Source organism: Myotis myotis, unplaced genomic scaffold (genome assembly GCF_014108235.1).
Source record: "Myotis myotis isolate mMyoMyo1 unplaced genomic scaffold, mMyoMyo1.p scaffold_m19_p_1, whole genome shotgun sequence".
NCBI classification, from domain to species: domain Eukaryota; kingdom Metazoa; phylum Chordata; class Mammalia; order Chiroptera; family Vespertilionidae; genus Myotis; species Myotis myotis.
In genome coordinates this window covers 126,916,710-126,938,772 of record NW_023416313.1, presented here as the reverse complement: position 1 = coordinate 126,938,772, position 22,063 = coordinate 126,916,710, and the positions used below count along the sequence as shown (strand labels likewise).

At 41.0% G+C, this 22,063-nt stretch overlaps 1 protein-coding gene across 21 annotated transcripts in view; it reads left to right on the top strand.

Moving 5' to 3' along the window:
- Window positions 1–22,063, top strand: part of SVIL (supervillin) — a 270,513-nt gene that overhangs the window by 213,039 nt on the left and 35,411 nt on the right. For 13 of the 21 annotated variants that reach the window (XM_036351637.1, XM_036351645.1, XM_036351617.1 and 10 more), the window contains 7 exons: window positions 2,588–2,717; window positions 6,812–6,859; window positions 7,355–7,432; window positions 15,270–15,417; window positions 18,892–18,981; window positions 19,072–19,158; window positions 20,489–20,666. In XM_036351637.1, the coding sequence (XP_036207530.1) occupies window positions 2,588–2,717; window positions 6,812–6,859; window positions 7,355–7,432; window positions 15,270–15,417; window positions 18,892–18,981; window positions 19,072–19,158; window positions 20,489–20,666 (759 nt within the window). The remainder of the gene's footprint in view (window positions 1–2,587; window positions 2,718–6,811; window positions 6,860–7,354; window positions 7,433–15,269; window positions 15,418–18,891; window positions 18,982–19,071; window positions 19,159–20,488; window positions 20,667–22,063) is intronic. The other 8 variants (XM_036351693.1, XM_036351719.1, XM_036351727.1 and 5 more) reach the window with 4 other exon arrangements.

Below are 22,063 nucleotides of genomic sequence, written 5' to 3'. Positions count from 1 at the left end.
TAAAGCTTAGGTATATATAGACTGAACTTCAGATGAAAACACTGAAAGGAATTTAGAATTTGTTTTCAAGTACATGAACTAGCTCTTGTACCCTGCAGAGTCTTGTCAAACATCATTGATTATAGAATTTAAGGCTAAATTGATTCTTGAGCCAAATGGGGGCTCTCTTAGTAAGATTCTGACTTCAATTTCCAATATATGTGTTTTTTCTCCCATAGCCAAGCAATTCTAACACCAGCTGGGTGTCCTATAATTCAACTCAATTCTGACACTCTATCTGGAGTTAGCATCAGATACCACAGGTTAAAGTCTCAGTCCTACAAGACTGCCTCCCACCCCCAATTCAGATGCCAGTCACAAGTCCAGGTTGTACTTCTTACTAGCTATAATTCAGAGGTTCCCACGACCCCCTCCTTGGGTTGATTAATTTGCTAGAGCAGCTCATAGAACTCAGAGAAACACTTACTACATTACTAGTTTACCATGAAAGCATGTGACTCAGGAACAGCCAATGGAAGAGATGTGTAGGGCAAGGTGTGTGGGAATGGGCATAGAGCTTCCACATCCTCTCTCTCCAAGCACACCACTCTCCCCAAGTCTCCATGTTCCACCAACTCAAGAGCTCTCTGAACCCTGTTCTTTTGGGTTTTTATGAAGGCTTCATTACATAAGCACTATTAAGTTCAGTTGCAAATAGTCAATGATTTAATCTTCAGGCTCTCTCCCCTCTGGAGAGGTCAAGGGGTAGAGCTAAAAGTTTCAGCCTTCTAATCACATGGTTGGTTTTCCTGGCATCAGCCCCTATACTCATGTGCTTCCCAAAAGTCACGCCATTAATAATAAAAGACACTTTATGGCTCTCACCACTTAGGAAATTCCAGGAGTTTTAGGAGTTCCGTGCCAGAAACTGGGCCAAAGACAAATTATCTATTTCTTCTTATAAATCACAATATCACAGGCATTATACCAGTTTTATGGAATGGACATTTGAGGTCTAACTGCTGTAACGAAGCATAAAAGAAGAGAAAAGAAGGGGAAGGAAGTGATTGGGGTGGGGATCTGAAACTCCTGCCCACTTTGCGGGGGTTCTTTTCTTCATGGCTTACTTTCCATTATTTGACTGAATGAATGGGCAAGTATAAGGTGTGATTATGTATGAATTTATAAATGTAGATGGGTTATTAAGTACTGCAAAATTTTTCTTATTTGTTTAACAAAACTTTTATCATGGAGTATATCACATCCCATCTCCAATTCAAATATTTAATTGAATCAGGAAACTTAATTGAAGGGCCCTTTGAGACCATCTAGTCCAGTTCCCAAAATGACCAATAAGAAAGGGAGACCAGGCTACTTAACCCAAGTTGACAGCCAGGCTACGAGCTGCTGTGCTGTTTGTGGGCATGTGTTAATGATATTTAAAAGGCATGCCCCAGCAGGCTGGGCAGAGAGGGCAAGAGAGTCTAAAGGGGGTTTAATCATTTTTTTCCCCAATCTTTAAAGTTGTTGAGCATCAGCTCATCTGAGTTTAAGGATCACCATTTTTTTTTTTGCCTTTTATCTTTTCCATGTTTGTCCAAGTCAGCAGTTCTCAACCTGTGGGTCGCGACCCCTTTGGCGGTCGAACTACCCTTTCACAGGGGTCACCTAAGACCATCCTGCATAACAGATATTTACATTACGATTCCTAACAGTAGCAACATTACAGTTATGAAGTAGCAAGGAAAATAATTTTATGGTTGGGTCACAACATGAGGAACTGTATTTAAAGGGCCAGAAGGTTGAGAACCACTGGTAAGTATTCTTCACTCGCTATAATAGAGTCAGCTGAAACAGCCTCATGTTCACCAAAAGAACCTTTCACAGGTTATAACATCCAACCAGCTTAATATCAAGTCACACTAGAGTTGAAATAAAGTAGGTTAGGTAAAAGTCTCAGTTAATTAGATTCTTTTTTTATGTATAGCTTTCCCCTGAGGAAAGTTGAAGTAATAATTTTTAAAGTGGGTTTGTAGAGAAGCTTCTGTATTAAGAGGATAGATTGGAAAGACCAAGTTTGTTCGGAGGGGAAAAACAGGGCTTAGGATACAGGAAGAGAAACAATCTTAAACATCTTTCCCTGTAATTGAAAGATATGATATGAAGAGATTGTCAGCTTTTAAGTTTTTAAACCAATTTCTGCTATATTTTCTGCAAGTAAGTTACTACCTAGCAAGTCATTAAATGTTGTTTCAAGTGACCAAAAGGGGCCATTAGCATACATGTTTCTCAGGGGTCATGCCCTCAGCCCAAAAAGAAGGAAAAATCACAGCTATTCCTTTAGTGGAATGATAATGCAGTTTTTATCTGGCAAGTCAAATTACAGCTTTGCATTTCTGTCAACTTTAAAATCTTTGGGGCCATCTTAGAAAGGGGATGCCTATATTATTTTTTTAGACATACTTCAGAATAAGTGAAATTTAGAGAGATTAAAATTAGGTAACTGTGGTTATTTAATAGCCAAAGACTTCTAAGTTATCTACATTATGGTTTTATTACAAGTAAGAGTTTGTTGCTGAACTCTTCGGTTGACATGTTTTCCTCTTAGATTAGCACTGCTGAAGAAGAGTGGGGAGGAAGATTGGAAAAACAGACTTACCAGAAAGCAGGAGTACGGCAAAGCGACTGTTGCGAGTAGCCTGCACATACAAGAAGTGGAACAGTCACTCAAGAAGAAGGTAACGTTTTCCGTGTTAGGAAAAGCACTGACATCATGCTCGGAAGTGCATCAAACAGGCATGCAAGACTTCACTGATCACTGACTGCTCTGTGAGGCGCTAGCACTTCCTTGCTTGTTGAGTTCACACTTAAAGTCTGTTTCACAGCAGCTTCAGGTGATCAAAAGGTAAAGTCTTGAGATGTCATAGAACTGGAAATAGCACCACCTGCATAATGTATTGGCAAACAAGTTCCTAAATTCTGAAGTGTGTACTTTTACTTCAGTTTAAAACCTTCTTTTTTTTTTTAATATATTTTATTGATTTTTTACAGAGAGGAAGGGAGAGAGATAGTTAGAAACATCGATGAGAGAGAAACATCTATCAGCCGCCTCCTGCACATCTCCTACTGAGGATGTGCCCGCAACCCAGGTACATGCCCTTGACCAGAATCAAACCTAGGACCTTTCAGTCCGCAGGCCGACGCTCTATCCACTGAGCCAAACCGGTTTCGGCAATTTAAAACCTTCTTAAATGAATTCTGACTCTACAATATTATTAAAGCCTTTATAATGAACAACTTTAATTGACCACTAACACTTTATACGTTGCATATAAAGTATGGACTTAAATGTCCTATACTGAGATTTAAAACCTAAATATACAAAATAGGGACATAATTTTGTGGTCAGTGAAACCTTATTTCATAATTGTAAGCATATTTCACAATGAGTAGGTATGCCTTTTATTGAGAATATACAGGAAGATATATTACAAGCTTAAATAAAATTAAGTAATGGATTGTTATCATTACAGGCAAGGATTTGATATGCAGAAGTAGTGATTATTTGTTAAATTACTAATGTAATGATGACCAGCATTTGACCAGTTAGTGCACACTTTCAAACAGATATTGGCTTTCCTGCTGCTTGGCCTGGTGATTGCCGAAGTCTTGCTGGCTGGAGGCAAGGGGAACACCTGGGGCAGGCACATCCACAGGCAGCATCAAAAGTCTTCAAACAGAAAAGAAAAAACTTTCTACCAGATGATCACCAGGACCCCTTCTAGTTCTAAACCAACTTAAGCATCTGTAAAAGAGGGAAATTGTGAATGTGGCCCTTATACATTAAGAAACTTACAAATATGCTTGCACACAGAACTGTGAAGTGGGAGTTCTGACACTATTTTATATAGTATTTCTGTGTCTTTATAGGTCAAATTGGAATAGCAATTTGAATTCTCTCTTTTGAAACATACATGATATTAAAGATAATGACTTAAAACATTTAATTCTCAGTCATTAGTAAATTTCTCAAATAAAATCCCATGTGATTTTTGGATTTGCATACATGTAAAGAATGAGATTTTAAGAATGAGATCCTGAAGTGAAAGAAAATTGGGCCCTTCAACTACGTCCCATTGCCCACAAACTTTATTTTTAAAAGTCTTGAAATCAGTAGTTCAAAAATAACTCTAACACTTATGTCATTTTGGAAGATACAAAGAAGCCTGAGAAGATGGCAGGCGCAATGGCCAGGTGAAAATTCAAATAAAGCTACAAAACACAAAGCTAGATAGATTCATCACGGAGAGTGGAAGGAGATAAATGCTCCACCCACTAAGAAGACAGGTCATTTGAGGCTCTGCAAACCAGAGGCTGTGAGTAGAGGAAGTGATCTGAACTACCTTAACACTTGACTAAGGGACTTAGAAGTCAAGTGATGGGAGTAGGTGATTGCAGTTGCCGGTAGAGTGGAAATCCCAGTCAACAGAAGCACTGGGGCTCTGAGCATGACTGGGCTTGAGTGTGAATGATGCTCTGGACTAATGGAAGCAATGGTGAACTCACTGCTCCACCCGTCCTCAGTGACCTCATTCACTTTGGCCAGAGACAATCAGCTCTTTGAAGTTAAAATAAGTCGATCTATTTTAGGCTTTCGTAGCAGACAGTGAGACATCTCAAGTTCTGTGGAGAACAAATGGTTTCACATGGCCTCTGATAAGTCCTTGCCTTGAATTCCCCCCAAGGGCCAGCAGTACATTTCTGTCACACCTCCACTCTGCTCAGATGTGAGGTGCCTTAAACCTGATCTGTCTTAAGACAGTCCCCAGACATCCGGGGAGTGCTTGAGAAACACCACTGCGTGCTGGTGTCTGAATGCTGCCCTGGAGAACAAGGACAGTCTTGACCTGTGGTATGTGCAGGTGGGACCTCGCTGTGTGGGCCGGCTCAGGGGAGTGAGCACCAGAACCTTCCGTCTTTTCCACCAAGGTGGAAAGGAGCTGGCTTTACAGCTGGGTCATCATTTTCTGCACAATTTCATCAAACAGCACATATTCGTGGTTACCACACATTTTATACTTAGTCCCCTCAAGCTTTTGTGTGCAGTAGGCATAGTCCTATGAGTTGTAGCCTATGGAAATACAGGAGGCAGGAAACAGAGACAGGATTCTAAATTGCTTCCACTGCCCCTGTGAAAATAATTGCTGTCCAATAAACATAGTAATTTTACGTTATTTAGTAACCACATTAAAAATGTAAACATTGCCTTAAAAATCTATAGCTGCTTTGTTTCTGTCAAAGGGTTTATCCCAAAAGAATACAAATTTGTGGCGCAGTAGCCAGCATCTCATTCGGGAGCGTATGTGGTAAGAAAATATTCTTTACGCCCATGAATCGATTTGGGAAACTAAGTCAATTCCTTTTCCTACTGGAATATCAGTCATTTCTCAGGGAATATATAACTTAACAGCAGTTCCTTGATTTCCAAATCTGTCCCCCAAAACAGAGTTGATAAATTGGAGCACTAATTACTTAGGGAGCTGACTCTGTCCTTTCCTCTGACAAAGAGTTCAGGTTCCGTCTCTCTGCTCTCTTCCTATCTCCCTTACCACCTTTCTTTCCTCCTCTTTTCTTTCTCCTGTTCTTGGCTTATTTCAGGGCAGTGCTAACCTGACTTAAACGTTTTTGCTTTTATAGCATATATAATTGGTTTTAAAGCCATTTGGTTTGTAGATTTGTGGAATGTGTGCACAGGGGCACAATCTGTGGACAGTTTCCTGCAGTGAAATTCATTCCATCAAAAGGGTGAATGCAATGAAACAAAGTGACATTTTGAAGAAGTAATTTGGCAGAAGTTTCTTTGTTACAGCAACATTGCAGTTACTTATTTTAAGCAAATAACTCTTTTAAATTACAGCCCATGTTGGCATACAGATAGTAAATCCCATGCCCCTTTGTTAAGATAATCACTGGGGATATCAGACTTTTTTAGGAAATAAAAACCGTGTACAGAGTTTGTCATTACAATCCTGGGTCTACTTCTGGGTCACAAATTATGATTTGATATTTGCTATCCTTCAGTAAGGTCAGGTCACAGAGATTATTATGCTAAGTGAAATAAGCCAGTCAGAGAAAGACAAAATCACATGATCTCATTTATATGTGGAATCTAATGAACAAAATAAACTGACAGACAAAATAGATCCAGAGACATGGGAGCATGGAACAGACTGAGGAATCTCAGAAGGAAGGGTTCGTGAGGGTGAGAAGAGATTAACCAAAGAATTTCTATGCATATAAGCATAACCCGTGCACAGACGGTAGTGTGCTGAAGGCCTCAGGTGGGGGCTGGAGTGGGGAAGAGAGCGACAGTGGTGGGAAAAAGGGGGACATCTGTAATATGTTCAATGACAAACATAAATTAAAAAAAATACAAGAAAACACACACAAAAAATACCATTATAAAGATAATTAAGCTAAGATCTATGATGTCCCCAGAATGAGTCTCTGAACATTTAAGGAAGGTACTGTAAATCTGCTACATGCACGTTCTCATTCCTGCTGTCATTGAAATTCCAAATCACAGCTGAGGAGTGAAGTCAGTTTAAAGAGCAGGGGGAGGAGGAAGAAAGAGCCCAAGTTAAAGTTTAGCATGCTGATGGGGCAGGGTGGGGGTGGGGCAGGGCTTGCCTGGTGTGTCGCCTGCCAATGTGAGTACATGCATGCCTCTGGCTGAACCCAGGCACAAAATCCTGGCAAATGGTTATCACATCTTAACTTGACCCAGCTCTTCTGACACTCTGCAATGTTACCTATCTGTTTTAACCTGTAGGAAGACGGAAGATTTACAGATGATAGTATCGTTTCTAAACTGCTTTGGGTAAGCCTGACTCTAATACAGGTGTCCCTGGGTTACAGCAATATGCCTGCCAGCTATAATTCTCACAGGGGTGGCTCCCTTAGTGCCCTCTGGGTTTGGTTTCTTATCCCAAGGCAAGATGTCACTTTCATTCAGAGTGGGAAGCTATCCTGTGTCCTTAATTTTTTTTTTTTAGCATATCATGAAAAAATTTGAAAGGCTTTGAAGTAGATATTTTATGGTAAATGTTAAAACTCAATTAAACTTATGGTTCCCTTTCTATAACTGAGTATCTTCTATAGATCATAAAACTGACTAGAGTATTCTTATTGTACTTGTGGATTTATTTCAGTATTCTAAAAAATGAACAAATGGGAAGGACTCTTTTGAAAAGCTAACTGAAATTGCAATGAGAAATTAACATTCTGTTAGAGAAATCGTTGTTTTTGTCTCCCCCCCTCCCCACCCGGATCTGATAAGTCTTCTCACCTCTAATCCTCTCCCTTTGCTCTATAGGAACCTGTATATGCTTCTACTTATTCTCCTACTATACCTGCTGCCCATAAACACCTGTCTTTTGTATCTATTAATCAGGTGAGGAAAGCTTAAACATATTAAGCCTCATTGCAATTTCTGAGCAGTAGGGAAGCTTGTTTCATTTAGGGAAGTTACTGCTGCGTGTGTGTGTGTGTGTGTGTGTGTGTGTGTGTGTGTGTGTGTGTGATCAGTTCATATATTTATAGTCAGTCACATATATCATATATTTGGCTCAGACTTTCAGATAGACCTGATGATATTAATTCACTTCATAATCATGAAACTGGTTCAAGAAATACTCCAGAGCAGCGGTCGCCAACCGGTGGTCCACGGACCACAGGTGGTCCATGAGGTCTGAAAGGCTGGCGACCGCTGCTCCAGAGAGTTCCTTGCTCCAGCTCAGCAATAATGCCATCTTGCTTAGCTTGATGAACAAGGAGGATGAATAAGGTGGAGGCAGTGTGGGGTGTGGAAGGGACAGGGAGGAAGGGGCTAGTGTGGCGTGAGCTGGTTGCAGTGGTTCTATTGAAATGAAAAACCAAAGCCTCCTGCTTCCTACCCACTGTACCCCATCTGAACCCCACCCCAGAGGAGGGACCTGGCCTGGCTCAAGGCTTCTGTTGGTGCCTAATATGTGATAATTTTTAAAGCTAAAAATACCCATGTTTGGTTTTCTAATGTTGACATTTTTGCAGGAGTCTCTACCCCACTTTGCCTCCATGATTGGTTTTTATTCCCCTTGGAATGTCTCTGGTGTCAGAAGAGCTATGAAAAGCAGCCACATACACTTTGCCATGAGCCCCATATTCTCCTCTCCTCCATCAATGGGACCTGGCCCAGTCATTTCCTTTTTAGGGACTTTATTTGCTCTAAGGTGCCCTCTGCAAAAATTTCATGACTGTACTGTCCCCTTAGGCCTGGTAGTGATAAAACAGGCTTTGAGTGTTAGGTGCAGGATTTCAAACATGAAATCAACAGTGCTGCTAGGGAGAGGTTTCTGAGGGCCCTTCTGTCTGTATCTCGCATCTTTACACATGGAAACTCCCCGTTTCTACTCCTGCAGGTGGACTTTTCCCTCACCCTCCTTGGTTCCTTTCCTCTGAAGTTAGGCATGCTGGTCTGTGAGCCAGCCTCACATAGCCAGTCAGTGTCCACCCAAAAATGAGGTTGAAATTAGAGGGGGCACATGAGTTATTTCTTCTAAATAAGTCAACTTTAAATTAAAAGATGTATTGTTGAGCTCCTTAAATATAAAACATTTATATTATATACATATATACTTTTTTAATAGACTGTTTTTAGAGAAGTTTTAGGTTCACAGCAGAATTGGGCAAAAAGTACCCGCCACCATGCACATAGCCTTTCCCACTATCAGCATCCCCATCAGAGACATACATTGGTTACAGTTGATGAACCTACACTGACACATCATTATCCCCCAAAGTCCATAGTTTACATTTGGGTTCATTCGTGGTGGTGTGCATTCTGTGGGTTTGGACCAGTGTGTAATAGTTTGTAGCTGTCAGTATAGCACCATGCAGAATAATTCCACTGCCCTAAAAACCCTCTGTGCTCTGCCTATTTATCCCTTCTCTCCACACCCCCAATCCTTGACAATCACTGATCTTTCTATTGTTACCGTAGTTTTGCCTTTTCCTGAAAGTTGTATAGTTGGAATCATTCAGCCTTTTCAGATTGGCTTCTTTCACGCAGTAATATGCACTTAAGGTTCCTCTATGTGTTTTCATTATTTGATAGCTCATTTCTTTTTTGTGCTGAATAATATTCCTTGTCTGGATGTAACACAATTTGCTTATCCATTTACCTACCAAAGGGTTTCCTAGTTTTGGCAATTATGAAAAAAGCTTCAATAAATATCCATATATCAGTGTTCTTTTTGTGTGTGTGTAGCTAGAAGTTTTTCAACTCCTTTGGGTATTAATGAGCCAATTACTGGATCATGTGGTAGGAGTATGTTTAATTTTGTAACAAATTGCCAAACTGTCTTTCAAACTGTCTTACATATCCACCAGCAACGAATGAGGGTTTCTGTTGCTCCACATCCTCACCAGCATTTGGTGGGTACAAGATTTTGGAATTTTGCTATTGTAATAGGTGTGTAGCAGTATCTCGTTGTTTTAACTTGCATTTCCCTGGTGGCATATGATGTAGAGCATCTTTGCATGTATTTATTTGCCATCTGTATATCTTCTTGAATGAAATGTCTGGTGAGATATTTTTACTATTTTTTAATTGGTTGTTTTCTTATTGCTGAGTTATAAGAGTTCTTATTTTTAAGTTAAAAATATATTTACTGGAGGCAATCTATGTTTTATCACTTGAAAGTTAAAAATGTCTTAAAACTTTTTTATTTTTACTTCTTGACAGCCTTCCCAGATAAGTATTTTATGTACCAGTTAGTGGCACAAGCTTGTCAGTTTTCCCAGATGTCAGGAGACTCCTTTCCTTGGCAGTCCTGGTGTCAGCATCCAATGACTCAAAGGCTCAGAGAAGAAAACAGCACTTACACAGAACACACAGTGTGTCTAATGAACTGTTTGTCTCTTGATTAAGCTTCAGCATACAATGTCTTCTTCCTCACATGCCTCAGGGCTGTACCAGAATAAGATTTTCCTTAATTCCCCTCCTCTTATTTTAGAAGCTGGTGGATGGTGACAAACCAAGTTATGGTTACTTTGAGGTCTGCACGTAGTTGAGATCTTCTTCATGTTTTGTTCTGACTACTTGGGGCTGCATGCCCTCATTTTGGTTGGAAATCACTTAAGACAGGGAGAAAGCTAATTTTTTTAATAGTGCACAGATTTCTAAGTGGTAATAGCATTTTTGAAAACTGAGAAGTACTTTTGTCACTTTACCTTATTTCTGTTACTTAACATGTTCTTGGATCATTTCTATAATTTAGTTTAAGTAGATGTGAATAAGATAAAAAAATTTTAAAGCCACATCACAATATTTTCAACCCATAAAGCTCTCCAGTTATTGGAGAATTTATTCTTAAGATTGCACTAATCCTATAATACAGGTTAGTTCCACTCTCCCTTGTATTAGCTCACTGTGTCAGAAACATGTAGCGAGAGTTGCACTATAATTTCTTAGTACAGTTGACTCTAGATCAATGCAGCAGTTAGGACTACAGACCTCCCACCCACACAGTTGAAAATCCATACATAACTTTTGACTACTAGTAGCCTACTGCTGACCAGAAACCTTATAGATAAAATTCAACTCATTTAACATATTTTGTATGTTATGTGTATTCTTACCATAAAGTACACCAAGGGAAAAGAAAATGTTATTAAGAAAAATCAGAAGGAAGAGAAACTACATTTACAGCATTTATTGAAAAAAAATCACAGGTAAATGGACCCATGCAGTTCAAACCCATGATGTTCAAGAGTCAACTGTAGGTATGTAGAAGCAAACCCATCAGTAACAGTGTGGTAGCCTAAAAACATTTTTGCAGGACAACCCTTTGCACAGTTTCAAGCTGTGTTCTGCTAGGTCCCTGTCCATCCCTAAGAATATCTTCTCTTCTCAATTGTTTGACTGACTTTTAAACACACACACGTTTCCTCCCCTCTCCATCTCCATCTCTGCACACTTCATTCATGGAGTCTGTGTTGGAACAAGTGAAGCACAGGTTGGCTAGGGCTTCTATTTATATTCTGACAACTCTTTCTTACTATTCCTGGAAATCCTAAATGTCGTTGACTAAACCTGGATAAACCTGGAAAAATGACCCAATATTTACTGCAATATGTATTATGTCCTTCTCTAAGTGGGGAAGAAAAACTTAGAAAGTTAAAACAGTACAATAATGAAGTCTTAAGCTAAAAAAAGAAAAGTAAATGGACAGAGATGTCCATCTTATTTGTTTTCACATTTTGAGTTCTATAATTTAATAACAACTTAGAACAATTTTTTTATTAGATTCTCCAGTGAATATATAAGCTATTTAGAGGCACAGTGCACAACATTCGTGCACTGGGGAGGGGGGGGTCCCTCAGCCCGGCCTGCACCCTCTCGCAGTCCGGGACCCCTCAGGGGATGTCCGCCTGCCGGGGAGACTGGAGATGCTCCTGCCACTGCCACTCCACTCTCCAGCCGTGAGCCTGGCTTCTGACTGAGTGATGCTCCCCCTGTGGGAGCAAACTGACAGTGCGCATCATAGCAACTGGTCGACTAGTCGTTCTGGTCATTCTGCCATTTGGTCGCTGGGCTTTTATTATATAGGATATTTTTCTTATTTCATTGGAGAGTCATGTAGAGTGAGATAGCAGGAATTAGTGGGCCCTAAACCAACCCCACTAAGTAGCAGAATTAAGGTGAAACTTCTAGAGAAACAAAACCTTTTATGTTTAATGTTATAATTTAGAAGGGAATAAAAAATATGCCTTCTTAACACAGATGAAACAGCTGTATCATTCCAAGGCTCCTATGTGTCACATTCTCAAAGGAGCTCCAGGGGAGTCCCAGTGCTTTGGGGAATGGAATTGCTGACTTGGGAATACCAATTTTCTGAGTCATTAACCATACCCCACTACCACACCCAGGACCTTGGAGAGGCTACTGAGTTCACTACAGAGCAGTGATGTCTGGATCCTTGGACAAGCAAACCTTGGCACATTATATGTTTTTTTTTCCCAAAATATTTAAGTCAAGTGCTATATTGATTTGCTTAAAATTCACTCCTGGGACTTCAAAGAAAATTAATTTTCTTTTATGAATTTTGATGAAATCCTCCTGGCAAGTCAACCTCATAGTTTATTTAAGAAGGGTATGTGATTCACAGAGTTACTTGGAATTAGGGCCATTTTGACAATTGCAAGTGGGAAAGTTAAAAAAAAAAAGGATTTTAAACATTTTTGATAACTATTTTAATAAAATTTAAAACTTATAAAAAAAAAGTCATCATAGAGACAGGGTATTCTCATATCTTTTACCAGGTTTATTTTTATTTATTTATTTATTTTAAAAATATATTTCTTTATTGACTTCAGAGAGGAAAGGGGAATAAGAGAGAGAGAGAAACATCAATGAGAGAGAATCATTGATCGGCTGCCTCCTGCACGCCCCCTACTGGGGATCAAACCCGCAACCCAGGTATGTGCCCTTGGTTGGAATTGAACCCGGGACCCTTCAGTCCACAGGCCGATGCTCTATCCACTGAGCCAAACCAGCTAGGGCTTTTACCAGATTGATATGTTGACATTTGCTCCCTTCCCAACTCCTCTCACCCTTCCTCTCTCCATCCCCCACCCCAGTGCTGGCTGGCTGCTTTCCCCTTATATATTTACTAGTGGCCCAGTGTAAGGATTCATGCACACTGAAAGGAAATTAATTAGAAAGTGGCCTGCGGGGCAGAACTGGGCAAGACGGGCCAGACACGCCCTGTAGCCAACCTCCCTTGAGCCCTCCCTGGTGGCACACCTGGGGTGGTGCCATAGATCGAAGGGTGTGCATGGAGTGAGCAGGGTCCCTCCGGTAGTGGGGTCCCTTGGCCTGGCCTGCAGGGATTGGACCAAAACCGGCTCTCTGACATCCCCAGAGGGGTCCTGGAGTACGAGAGGGCACTCTGCAAAGTTGCTGTTGTACAGGGTTGGAACGCAAACGCAAGTGTGCAGTAAACCAGATTCAGGGCCTACAGTGCCCCAGCAACAACATTACCCATGGTCAAAGGTGGAATCACAAGGCCCCACGAGGAATCAGGCTCCCTCCTCTCGTTTCAGGGTGCATCACCCGAGAACCGCCGCTGCCAAGTTACTGCAGCTCGGCAGCTCCTGAGTTGAGCGTCTGCCCCCTGGGGGTCAGTGCTCATCATAGCGACCAGTCAGACAGGCGGAGGGACACTTAGCACATTAGCTTTTTATATATTAGATATCACCACCCAATACCATCACATTAGGGATTAGCTTTCAGCCAATGAATATGGGGAGGAGGGGGAAGCACACTTCCATAACTATAATACAGTCATCAAGATGAGGAAACACCGCATTGATAGAATGTTTAATCCATGATTCATATTTCAATTTTGTCAATTTCTCCCTAATGACTTCCCTTTTACCCACTCCCACACCCTATTTAGGATTCAAGCCAGGATCATGCATTGTCTTTTGTTGCCCTGTCTCTTTATTAAAAGGTTTTTAACCTAATTTAAGTGACCAAAGATCTTAGAACCAGTTCTGGCTATGATTGCTCTGTGGAAGAAGTCTGTAAAAGGAAGACTCCTAAACGAGATGATGGCAAAGTCCATATTCGTGGCTTAAGCCAGCTGGTGTCAGCGCAGGCATGTTTTTATGCTGCTGGAAAGGCAGGAAAGACCTGTTTCCTGCACTGCCTCCATCATCCCAGGGCTTTAAGAAGCCCCCCCCCCCCCGCCCCCCGCCACCCCAACAAATCTGGGAGTTATGCCCTGTTGGTCAGTTAAGGGAAGCTGATTTGCCACTTGGATGGAGTTGAGGAAGAATCAGTGGCCCCAGATGTATTTCCCCTCAGGGCTCCCTGCACTCACACTGTGTCACTGGAGGCCTGACCCTCACTTTGATTCATGTTATTCAAAGGAAAAGTCCTTACAAGAGAAGAGGAGCTGGGGAAACTGCCAAATGCCTTAGCGGAAATGGCATTCCTCGGTCTAAGAAGATCCTGAGGTGAAACAAAAGCACAAACCCAGGAGGTTGGCCACCACCATCTTTAGAGCCCCTCCTGGATGGCCTCGAGGGGACAGCCCAGAGGCTCCTGCCTGGGAGGGGCTCTCCTCCTCCACACTGGCCCCCAGGGCTCCTGCCCTCTCCCTGGCTTCAGGCCCTGGCCATGCCCTCACAGAGAGGGGTTTATAGTGAAGCTCTGTCCTGCCAACATTGGGAGGCCTCCTGCCCGAACCACCCTACTACCATCACCCACTCTTTCTCAGGGCCACACCCCTTCTCTCTGGGCCTGGCTGCCTTGAGCCCTGTCCTCTGCCCTCCTTCCTGCTCTTCATCCTCTGACCTCAGCCCCAGCAGCCTGAGCTCTCCCTCTTGCCCTGCTCTCTCAGTCCCCTCAGCTTTTCCCTTGGGCCAAATGAGTATCACCAATGGTTTAGAAAGTAAAGAGGCAGGAATCTCCAGAACCCCAATTAGAAGTTTATAAAAAGTATTTTTTACATGAAAATTTTATTATATATGTAAGTTATATCTGTAGCACAGTTCATCCTCAATGTCAGATATATTATGACCTACAAGTTAGGCCCTGATTGCCTAACTCCCATGTAACATAGATGCTCTAGAAAAAAGCATGTCAAGTTCCAGAAAACCTTACAGCACCTTACTCCTGAGCAGCTTTTCCTGCTTTATAATTGACCATGTTCCTCTGTACTTAGTTGGTAAGATCTTCTAAATTGATAGTGTTCTTTGTGATACATATGCTAATATGTGTAATACATATGTATATATATATGCATATATACAAACACACACACACATATATATATTCATATACACACATAATGTATATGAATAAAATTTTCTCATCACCTGAGTTTAACCAGATAGGTAAAACAGACAAATTTAAAAACCCTGTAAAGGTCCTGGCATGAAGGCTGTCTCTATTTTTGTTTATTTTTACAAAGTATTGGTCTGGTGTTCCAATTTTCCAGACAAATAGTTAAAAAAAGCAACTAAGTTTTGATTTAAAGTTTCAGTATTGCTTATGGTGATCTCTGATCCAAGCTTTAAGTAAGGAAGGCAAACCTACTTCAGAACAGATATGGCCAGTTTCGGACAGTGTTGTATCCTCTTTGTTTGCCTGCTTTTCAGCTCACGAAATGCTATGGGCTAAAATTCACCTCTCTTTCATTTCCCTCTTCTATTTTCTCGTTTGTACATGTTAAACTCAGCAGGTCACAGAAAGTCGAGAGAGCCAAATGACTATCGAAGAGAGGAAGCACCTCATCACTGTGAGAGAAGAAGCTTGGAAGACAAAAGGCAAAGGGGCAGCTAACGACTCCACCCAGTTTACCGTGGCGGGAAGAATGGTGAAGAAAGGTCAGTGTGCGAATGTGCATGTTGTACTCGTGTACATGTGTGCATACATGCTCCATCACCCATGGAGGGGAGGGGGGCCCGTGACAGCTCGATGAAAACAATCGCACCATGGTATATTTTAATTTTTAATCTCAACAGAGATTGTGTAAATGGTTTTGGGGTCAGTTTTTTGAGATATTTCTACCAAAACCTTTTTATACATAGCATCATCTTCAATGTAAAAGGCATAATTCAATTTCAAAACTTAGCCATTTGGAAATTGAGCACAGGTTTCAAAAGCAATTGCAAGTCTGCTAACAAATCTTAGTTCTTTCCCATAATTGCTTTCAAATTATTTCCATTTTTTTGCCAGCTGGCAATCAGTTAACCCAAATTAGCCTTTCTCAATAAAGAAGGAGTTTCCCTCTTCTCCCTTGTAGGATAATTCCTAGGTCCCTTTCCATAAAGCTGAGTTCTCTGGCTTACAAAGCTGGATTTCCAAGTATGTTTTAATAGATGTTTAAAATATATACCCAATTCAAGGAGTGGGATTTCCTGCAGACAGTCATTTCTCTGCATCTGAGCTCTTGGAACTAATTTGAAACCTGTACACAAAGATTTATGAGATTGAGGAATCACATGGTTAGTAAAGTCACCAGAGAGCTTTAAGCCTCCATATCCTGTAGGAAATGTTTAATATTTGGATCCCTTTATCTCTTATTGCGTATGCCTTTATTTTCTGGGTTATTGTTTAAAAACAAATTTTCTAAGTTAGTGATAAAGGTTTTCACATTCACTTAGAGTTCTTTTATGTTGTCATTAACTCTTCTAGGTTTATCTTTCCATTTTCTCAAAATCTTTCACGATTCTCTCTCATAAATAATGCCTAACTCACTGTAGTCTCATAATAAATCTTTGCATATGGAAGAGAGAGAGGGGAAAACCCTTGACTTATGATTAACTCAAATATGGTGGAATAATCCTCGCTAACAAATTCTTAACTATTCTTGGAATTGTCAAAAGATAATGGCAGATAATTTACTCTCACAAAATGAGATAGCATTTGAGTATTTTCACCAAATCACAGAAGAGTGTAATCATGTTAAACTACTTTAATATGAGCCCCATCCTGTGCTATCAAAAGCAGCTCCTTAAGACCCACATTGATCAAGAAGAATTCAAGCTGAGAACTTGAACCAGAGCTCAGATCTAGCCTGGACTTTTATCCTGATGACTTTTTATTTTTCTTTCATCTTAAAAATCACATTTATTTGTAAGTAGGCCACTTACTACCCAAACCTGCTACTCTAGTCCACAGCGCTGTGAGATGAAGGATATTTGCTCTTACGTGGGCTTGGAGAGCAAGATCCAAGAAGTTCCTCTCTCAGTGGATGAGTTTGCATTCACATTTTCCTGAATAAATCATACATCTTTATTTAACAGGTGCTATGTTGTTGGCTCAGGAAATAATTTTCTTACACTTGTAGCCTAATGAAAAACACTGTACCCTATTTTCCTAATATTTGTTACCACCTACTGGGTTATATGCTTCACTTGCGTTATCAGCTGTTTTTTATTTGCCATAATATGGCATCCAGTTTATACTCACTATAGAATAAAATAACCCCCTACACTACAGTCACTGAGACATCGCATTTCATCTAGTTACAATGGCACATATGAGTTACTGCGTATCAGGGAATTGCCAAGAGGCACACTGTACTCTCATTTTCATTCTCTCAGGCCAGAAAACTCTACTGTTCTCTAGCCTCATTAGGACTTTTCCCCTTTTTGATATTCCTAGAGTGTCTGTAACAATTAGCATGCCAAAAGCTTTCTGTGATATCCTAGTATTCTCCTGGAAGAAAACTACTCAAAGTGTGCCTTTGAACAAGAGGGATATGAAAATGTTCCTGAAGAGAGTGGGTAATGGTTTTTGCAAGTAGAAGTCATTGAAAATAGGTATGGGGAGTGCTTTGTCTTAGTGTGTAATTTAAATCTATTTGCCCTCTCACATTGCAGAAAAATACTTACATCATCTAGCTGGGAAAGAAGTGGTCCACATCCAAGAGCTCTCCTGCATGCTGCTGCCTGAATGGGCAGCAGGGGGCGCCCTGGCAGTACAGAGGGCCAGGTTTCCTGGTTGCCTGTTTTTAACTTTAGAGTTAATGACCTCTGTGCTAATGAACCTTTCCATGTCTCTTTTGCATCCTTTTAGTAGGTAATGATTTACTGCTCCAGCCTGTGATACCAAATTTCATCTATCTTTATTGTCTTTCAAGAAAAATTTATTTTCTCACTGATGTAAACCCTTTGCAGGTCTGGTAAATGAAATCAAATTTGAAAAGTTGACATCATCAAGCATATATATGTATGTCTTAAGGACTTCTAGAATAGCACCTAAAACTTAAGTTTTAAACTAGATTTCAGTATTTTGCCTTAAAATTTTAATGCCGCAATACATCTTTCTCTAGCTCATAGGAGGAAGGAGCAGAGCAATTCATTAATTTATTTTTCCTTGTAGGTGATAGTGACTCATCTTCTTCAGATGTGCTTTGAGGGATGCTTAAAGTGGCAATGTTATCTAAGGATTTCACATTTATACAAACAACATTAACACCTCATTTTGTCCTTTGTAAATGTACTAATTATTTTCCTTTCCAAATCCTCCTATTTAAGTTGTGTGTGAGAGGGGATGCTGATTTTTGTTTTTATCAAAATTTCTTGTTCTGACCATATACCTTTTTTATGCTGGAATTTCTTTCTTTCCCTTTCATGTGTCCCTTACCATTTCTCCCTTTAAAGATTCCCCACCCTGCTTCGTGATAAATATATGAGAAAGCATATCATGGGTTCCCAGCCACACCAGAGATGGATATGCCCTTCCAAAGATCACAAATCACTTTCACTGTGTACTCTTCTGTCTTTTCTTCTACAGGGTTAGCACTCTTCAGTTATTGCTCAGTAGAGCCACACTCCTCTGAGTGATGCTCCAAAGGCTAGACTGTCCCTACCTCACCTCAGCCTGGAAGGAAACTCGTGCTGGCAGCCACTGCCAGCCAGTGCGACACAACCCGTTCTCCTCTTCCTCCGTGGGATATGGTGCAAATAGACTTCCTCCTCAACTATGCGCACCACCACTAAGGGCCTTCAGAGCTCACACTCCATTTGTTCAAGTATATTCTGATAGACTGTTGTACCTTCTTATCCCACTTATGTGTTACGGCCATGTTTCCCCACATCCCCATTATTCATTTTGGAATGGCAGCTTATCAGCTACTACAGTCCGTAGAAACTATCAGATTCTGTCTACATGTGCAGTTGTCCTATACAGTCATGGCACCTGACAAATGTACTTGTATGTGTACATGCATGTTTGTGTATAAATTCTATAAATTGTAAAATGTACATTGGAGATAAGAGAGGTCCACCAGGGTTAGGGGAAATTCCAGGAATGACCCTGAGGTACTAAATAGCTCCTTGTTTGTTCTGCAGGTTTGGCATCACCCACTGCCATAACGCCAGTAATGTCCCCTATTTGCAGTAAAACAAGGGGCACAACACCCATTTCCAAACCCCTGGAAGGTAAGTCACCAAGGCACCGATATGCCAGGGGCTCTGTGATCAGAAGAGTCCTCAGTGGGTCTCTCTCATTGATGGTTTCTACTTGCCTAGATATTGAAGCCAGACCAGACATGCAGTTAGAATCGGACCTGAAGTTGGACAGGCTGGAAACCTTTCTGAGAAGGCTGAATAACAAAGGTACATGCCAGAAGCCAGAGGGAAGCTTTGGTTTATATACCTGTAGCACACTGCGATTCGTATTTCAGTGAGTAGCTAAGGAAACATAAAAGAACCTGCTCCTCTCTCAAAAGCTCTATGTCCCAATTGTGATGGCTTTCTCCTCAGTTAAATTGTCTTCTTTCTATATGACTGGATCGATTTATTCTGTAAGCATTATCTTTGCTGTTATCTTTTTAAACATTAAGTTACTAGTCAAGCCTGATTGTATTACCAAGCTCTGATCCATTTGATAATGTACTAAATTGGGGATCCCCAATAACATTTCTTATTAAAATCTAAATCTTGGGGTGTCATCCCATAAGAATCATGATTTAATTTTGCTTTTAACCCTGAAAGCAGATTATTCTACTTATACAAAGTCGACATGATCCTGGGCCTGATTAACCTTAAATTGTATATGTTAATTTCTAGTAAGGTAGTAGCTGATATATCTTATAATCGCAAATCATTTCTAAAAGGAAATTTTGGTAAATAATATGTTGAAATAAATATTTTAGTACAAAAATCAATGGAATATACAAAATGAAAGAATAAAATGTAGTAATACCCTTATCTCTTAATTAAAATTTCCAGTACTTGAAGCTTATCAAATATTATATTTTTGGAGTCCCTGTCATTGAAACTGAACCCTAATAGGTGGGAAATAATACAAAAGAAAAAAACACACACACACACACACACACACACACACAAAAAAAAAACCCTTTAAACCAGAAATATGAAAGTGTAATAGGATAACTAACCTGGCAAGGCAAGCAGTGCAACCAGTTCAACAGTGATCTAGCCCAGGGGTCTAATCCAACTCACCACCTGTTTTTGTAAATTGAGTTTTATTGGAACACAGTCATGGCCACTGTTAAGGTATTGCCTATAGTCACGGTTGCACTACAACAGCAGAGTTGAGTAGTTATAACACAGGCCGTATAGCCTCCCATGTAAAGCCTAAAATGTGTACTTCATGTGTACTTTGCAGAAAAACATTTTTCTGACCCCTCATACAGAGACTGAGGCTACTTCTGCTTCGAGCAGCAAAAGGAATTTAGTGGGCTTGTGTGCAGCAAGGACAACCTTGTGTCTTCCACACGTCACAATGCAAGCATTGTTCGCACTGGAAGTCCTTCCATGAGAAAGCAAGGAAGGCCTAGGAGGCATCCACAGGACCCTGGATATCACTATTATGGCTGTCACTATGGAGGGAGGGGGGTATAATTGTTAAGATATTGTGAGGTGCAGTTGGAATAATGTTTTTACACAAATTTATGTCATTTATTTGCTTGTTTATTGATAGTTGGTGGGATGCAAGAAACTGTACTCACTGTCACGGGCAAATCTGTTAAGGAGGTGATGAAGTTGGACGATGACGAAACCTTTGCCAAATTTTACCGCAGCATGGATGATACCGTGCCAAGGAGCCCTGTAGAGCTGGAAGAAGACTTTGACGTTATTTTCGACCCTTATGCCCCCAAGTAAGTTACTGAAATTTCCATCTTTCACCTACTGAGAATGGACTCCTCCATCAGCCTCTACCTAGGATTTTCATGAGGCTCTTCTCTCTCACTCTGATAAAACTTCATTACAGACAAATTATTACAGTAGTAGTCATCCCCCCCCAACCCCCTTTATTCACAGAGGGTATGTTCTAAGATTCCTGAATCTGGAGATCATACCAGATCCTTCATATAGTATTTTTTCCCCCTGTATTTCATAAGTATAAATACCTTTTCACTTAAAGGAAGCACTATATGGCTTCTCTCTGGCATCCCTGAATTACCATCATCACTACTCTTGTTCTTTGGGGCCATTATTAAGTAAAATAAGGGTGACTTGAACAGAAGCACTGTAATACTGTGACAGTCGATTTGATAATCAAGGTGGCTGCTAAGTGACTAATAGGCAGGAGCACCTACAAGGTGGATGAGTCATAGGATGGAATGGAACGGCAACAAGTGTTACACTGCTATTCAAAATAGCAAATAATTTAAAACTTATGAATTATTTATTACTGGAATTTTCCATTTAATATTTTCATACTGTGGATGACCCTTGGTCACTAAAACCGTGGAAAGTGAAACCATGAAATGGGAGGAGAGGGGTCCTACTGTATTCTCTGAGCCAGACACATAGTGCTATGGGTAGATGAAACATGCATGCCCAGAACCGATGCACATTCAGGCATGTGCCACAGATATTTGCCCTGTTCCTAAAATGTCTCTGGAGTTTTCACATACTCCAATATTATTCTCCATTAGACTAACATCTTTTCATAGAGATTTCTATACTGTCTTTTATTTGATACTAGAGGCCCAGTGCACAAAAATTTGTGCACTCACGGGGGTCCCTCAGCCTGGCCTGTGCCCTCTGGCAGGCTGGGACCCCTCGGGGGATGACCACCTGCTGGCTTAGGCCTGTTGCCTGGGATATCGGGCCTAAGCTGGCAGCCAGACATCCCTCTTGCAACCAGGGAGCCCTTGGGGGATGTCCACTTGCCAGCGGGGAGCAGGTTTAAGCTGTAGTTGGACATCCTTAGCGCTGCTGAGGAGGCGGGAGAGGCTCCCACCACCGCCGCTGTGCTGGCAGCCATCAGCCTGGCTTGTGGCTGAGCAGAGCTCCCCATGTGGGAGTGCATTGACCACCAGAGGGCAGCTCCTGCAATGAACGTCTGGCCCCTGGTGGTCAGTGTGTGTCATAGTGGCCAGTCATTCTCAGTCATTCTGCTGTTAGGGTCAATTTGCATATTACCCTTTTATTATATAGGATAGAGGCCTGGTGCACAGGTGGGGACCTGCTGGTTTGCCCTGAAGGGGGTCCCGGATCAGGGTGGGGGTCCCGCTGGGGTGCCTGGCCAGCCTGGGTGAGTGGCTGA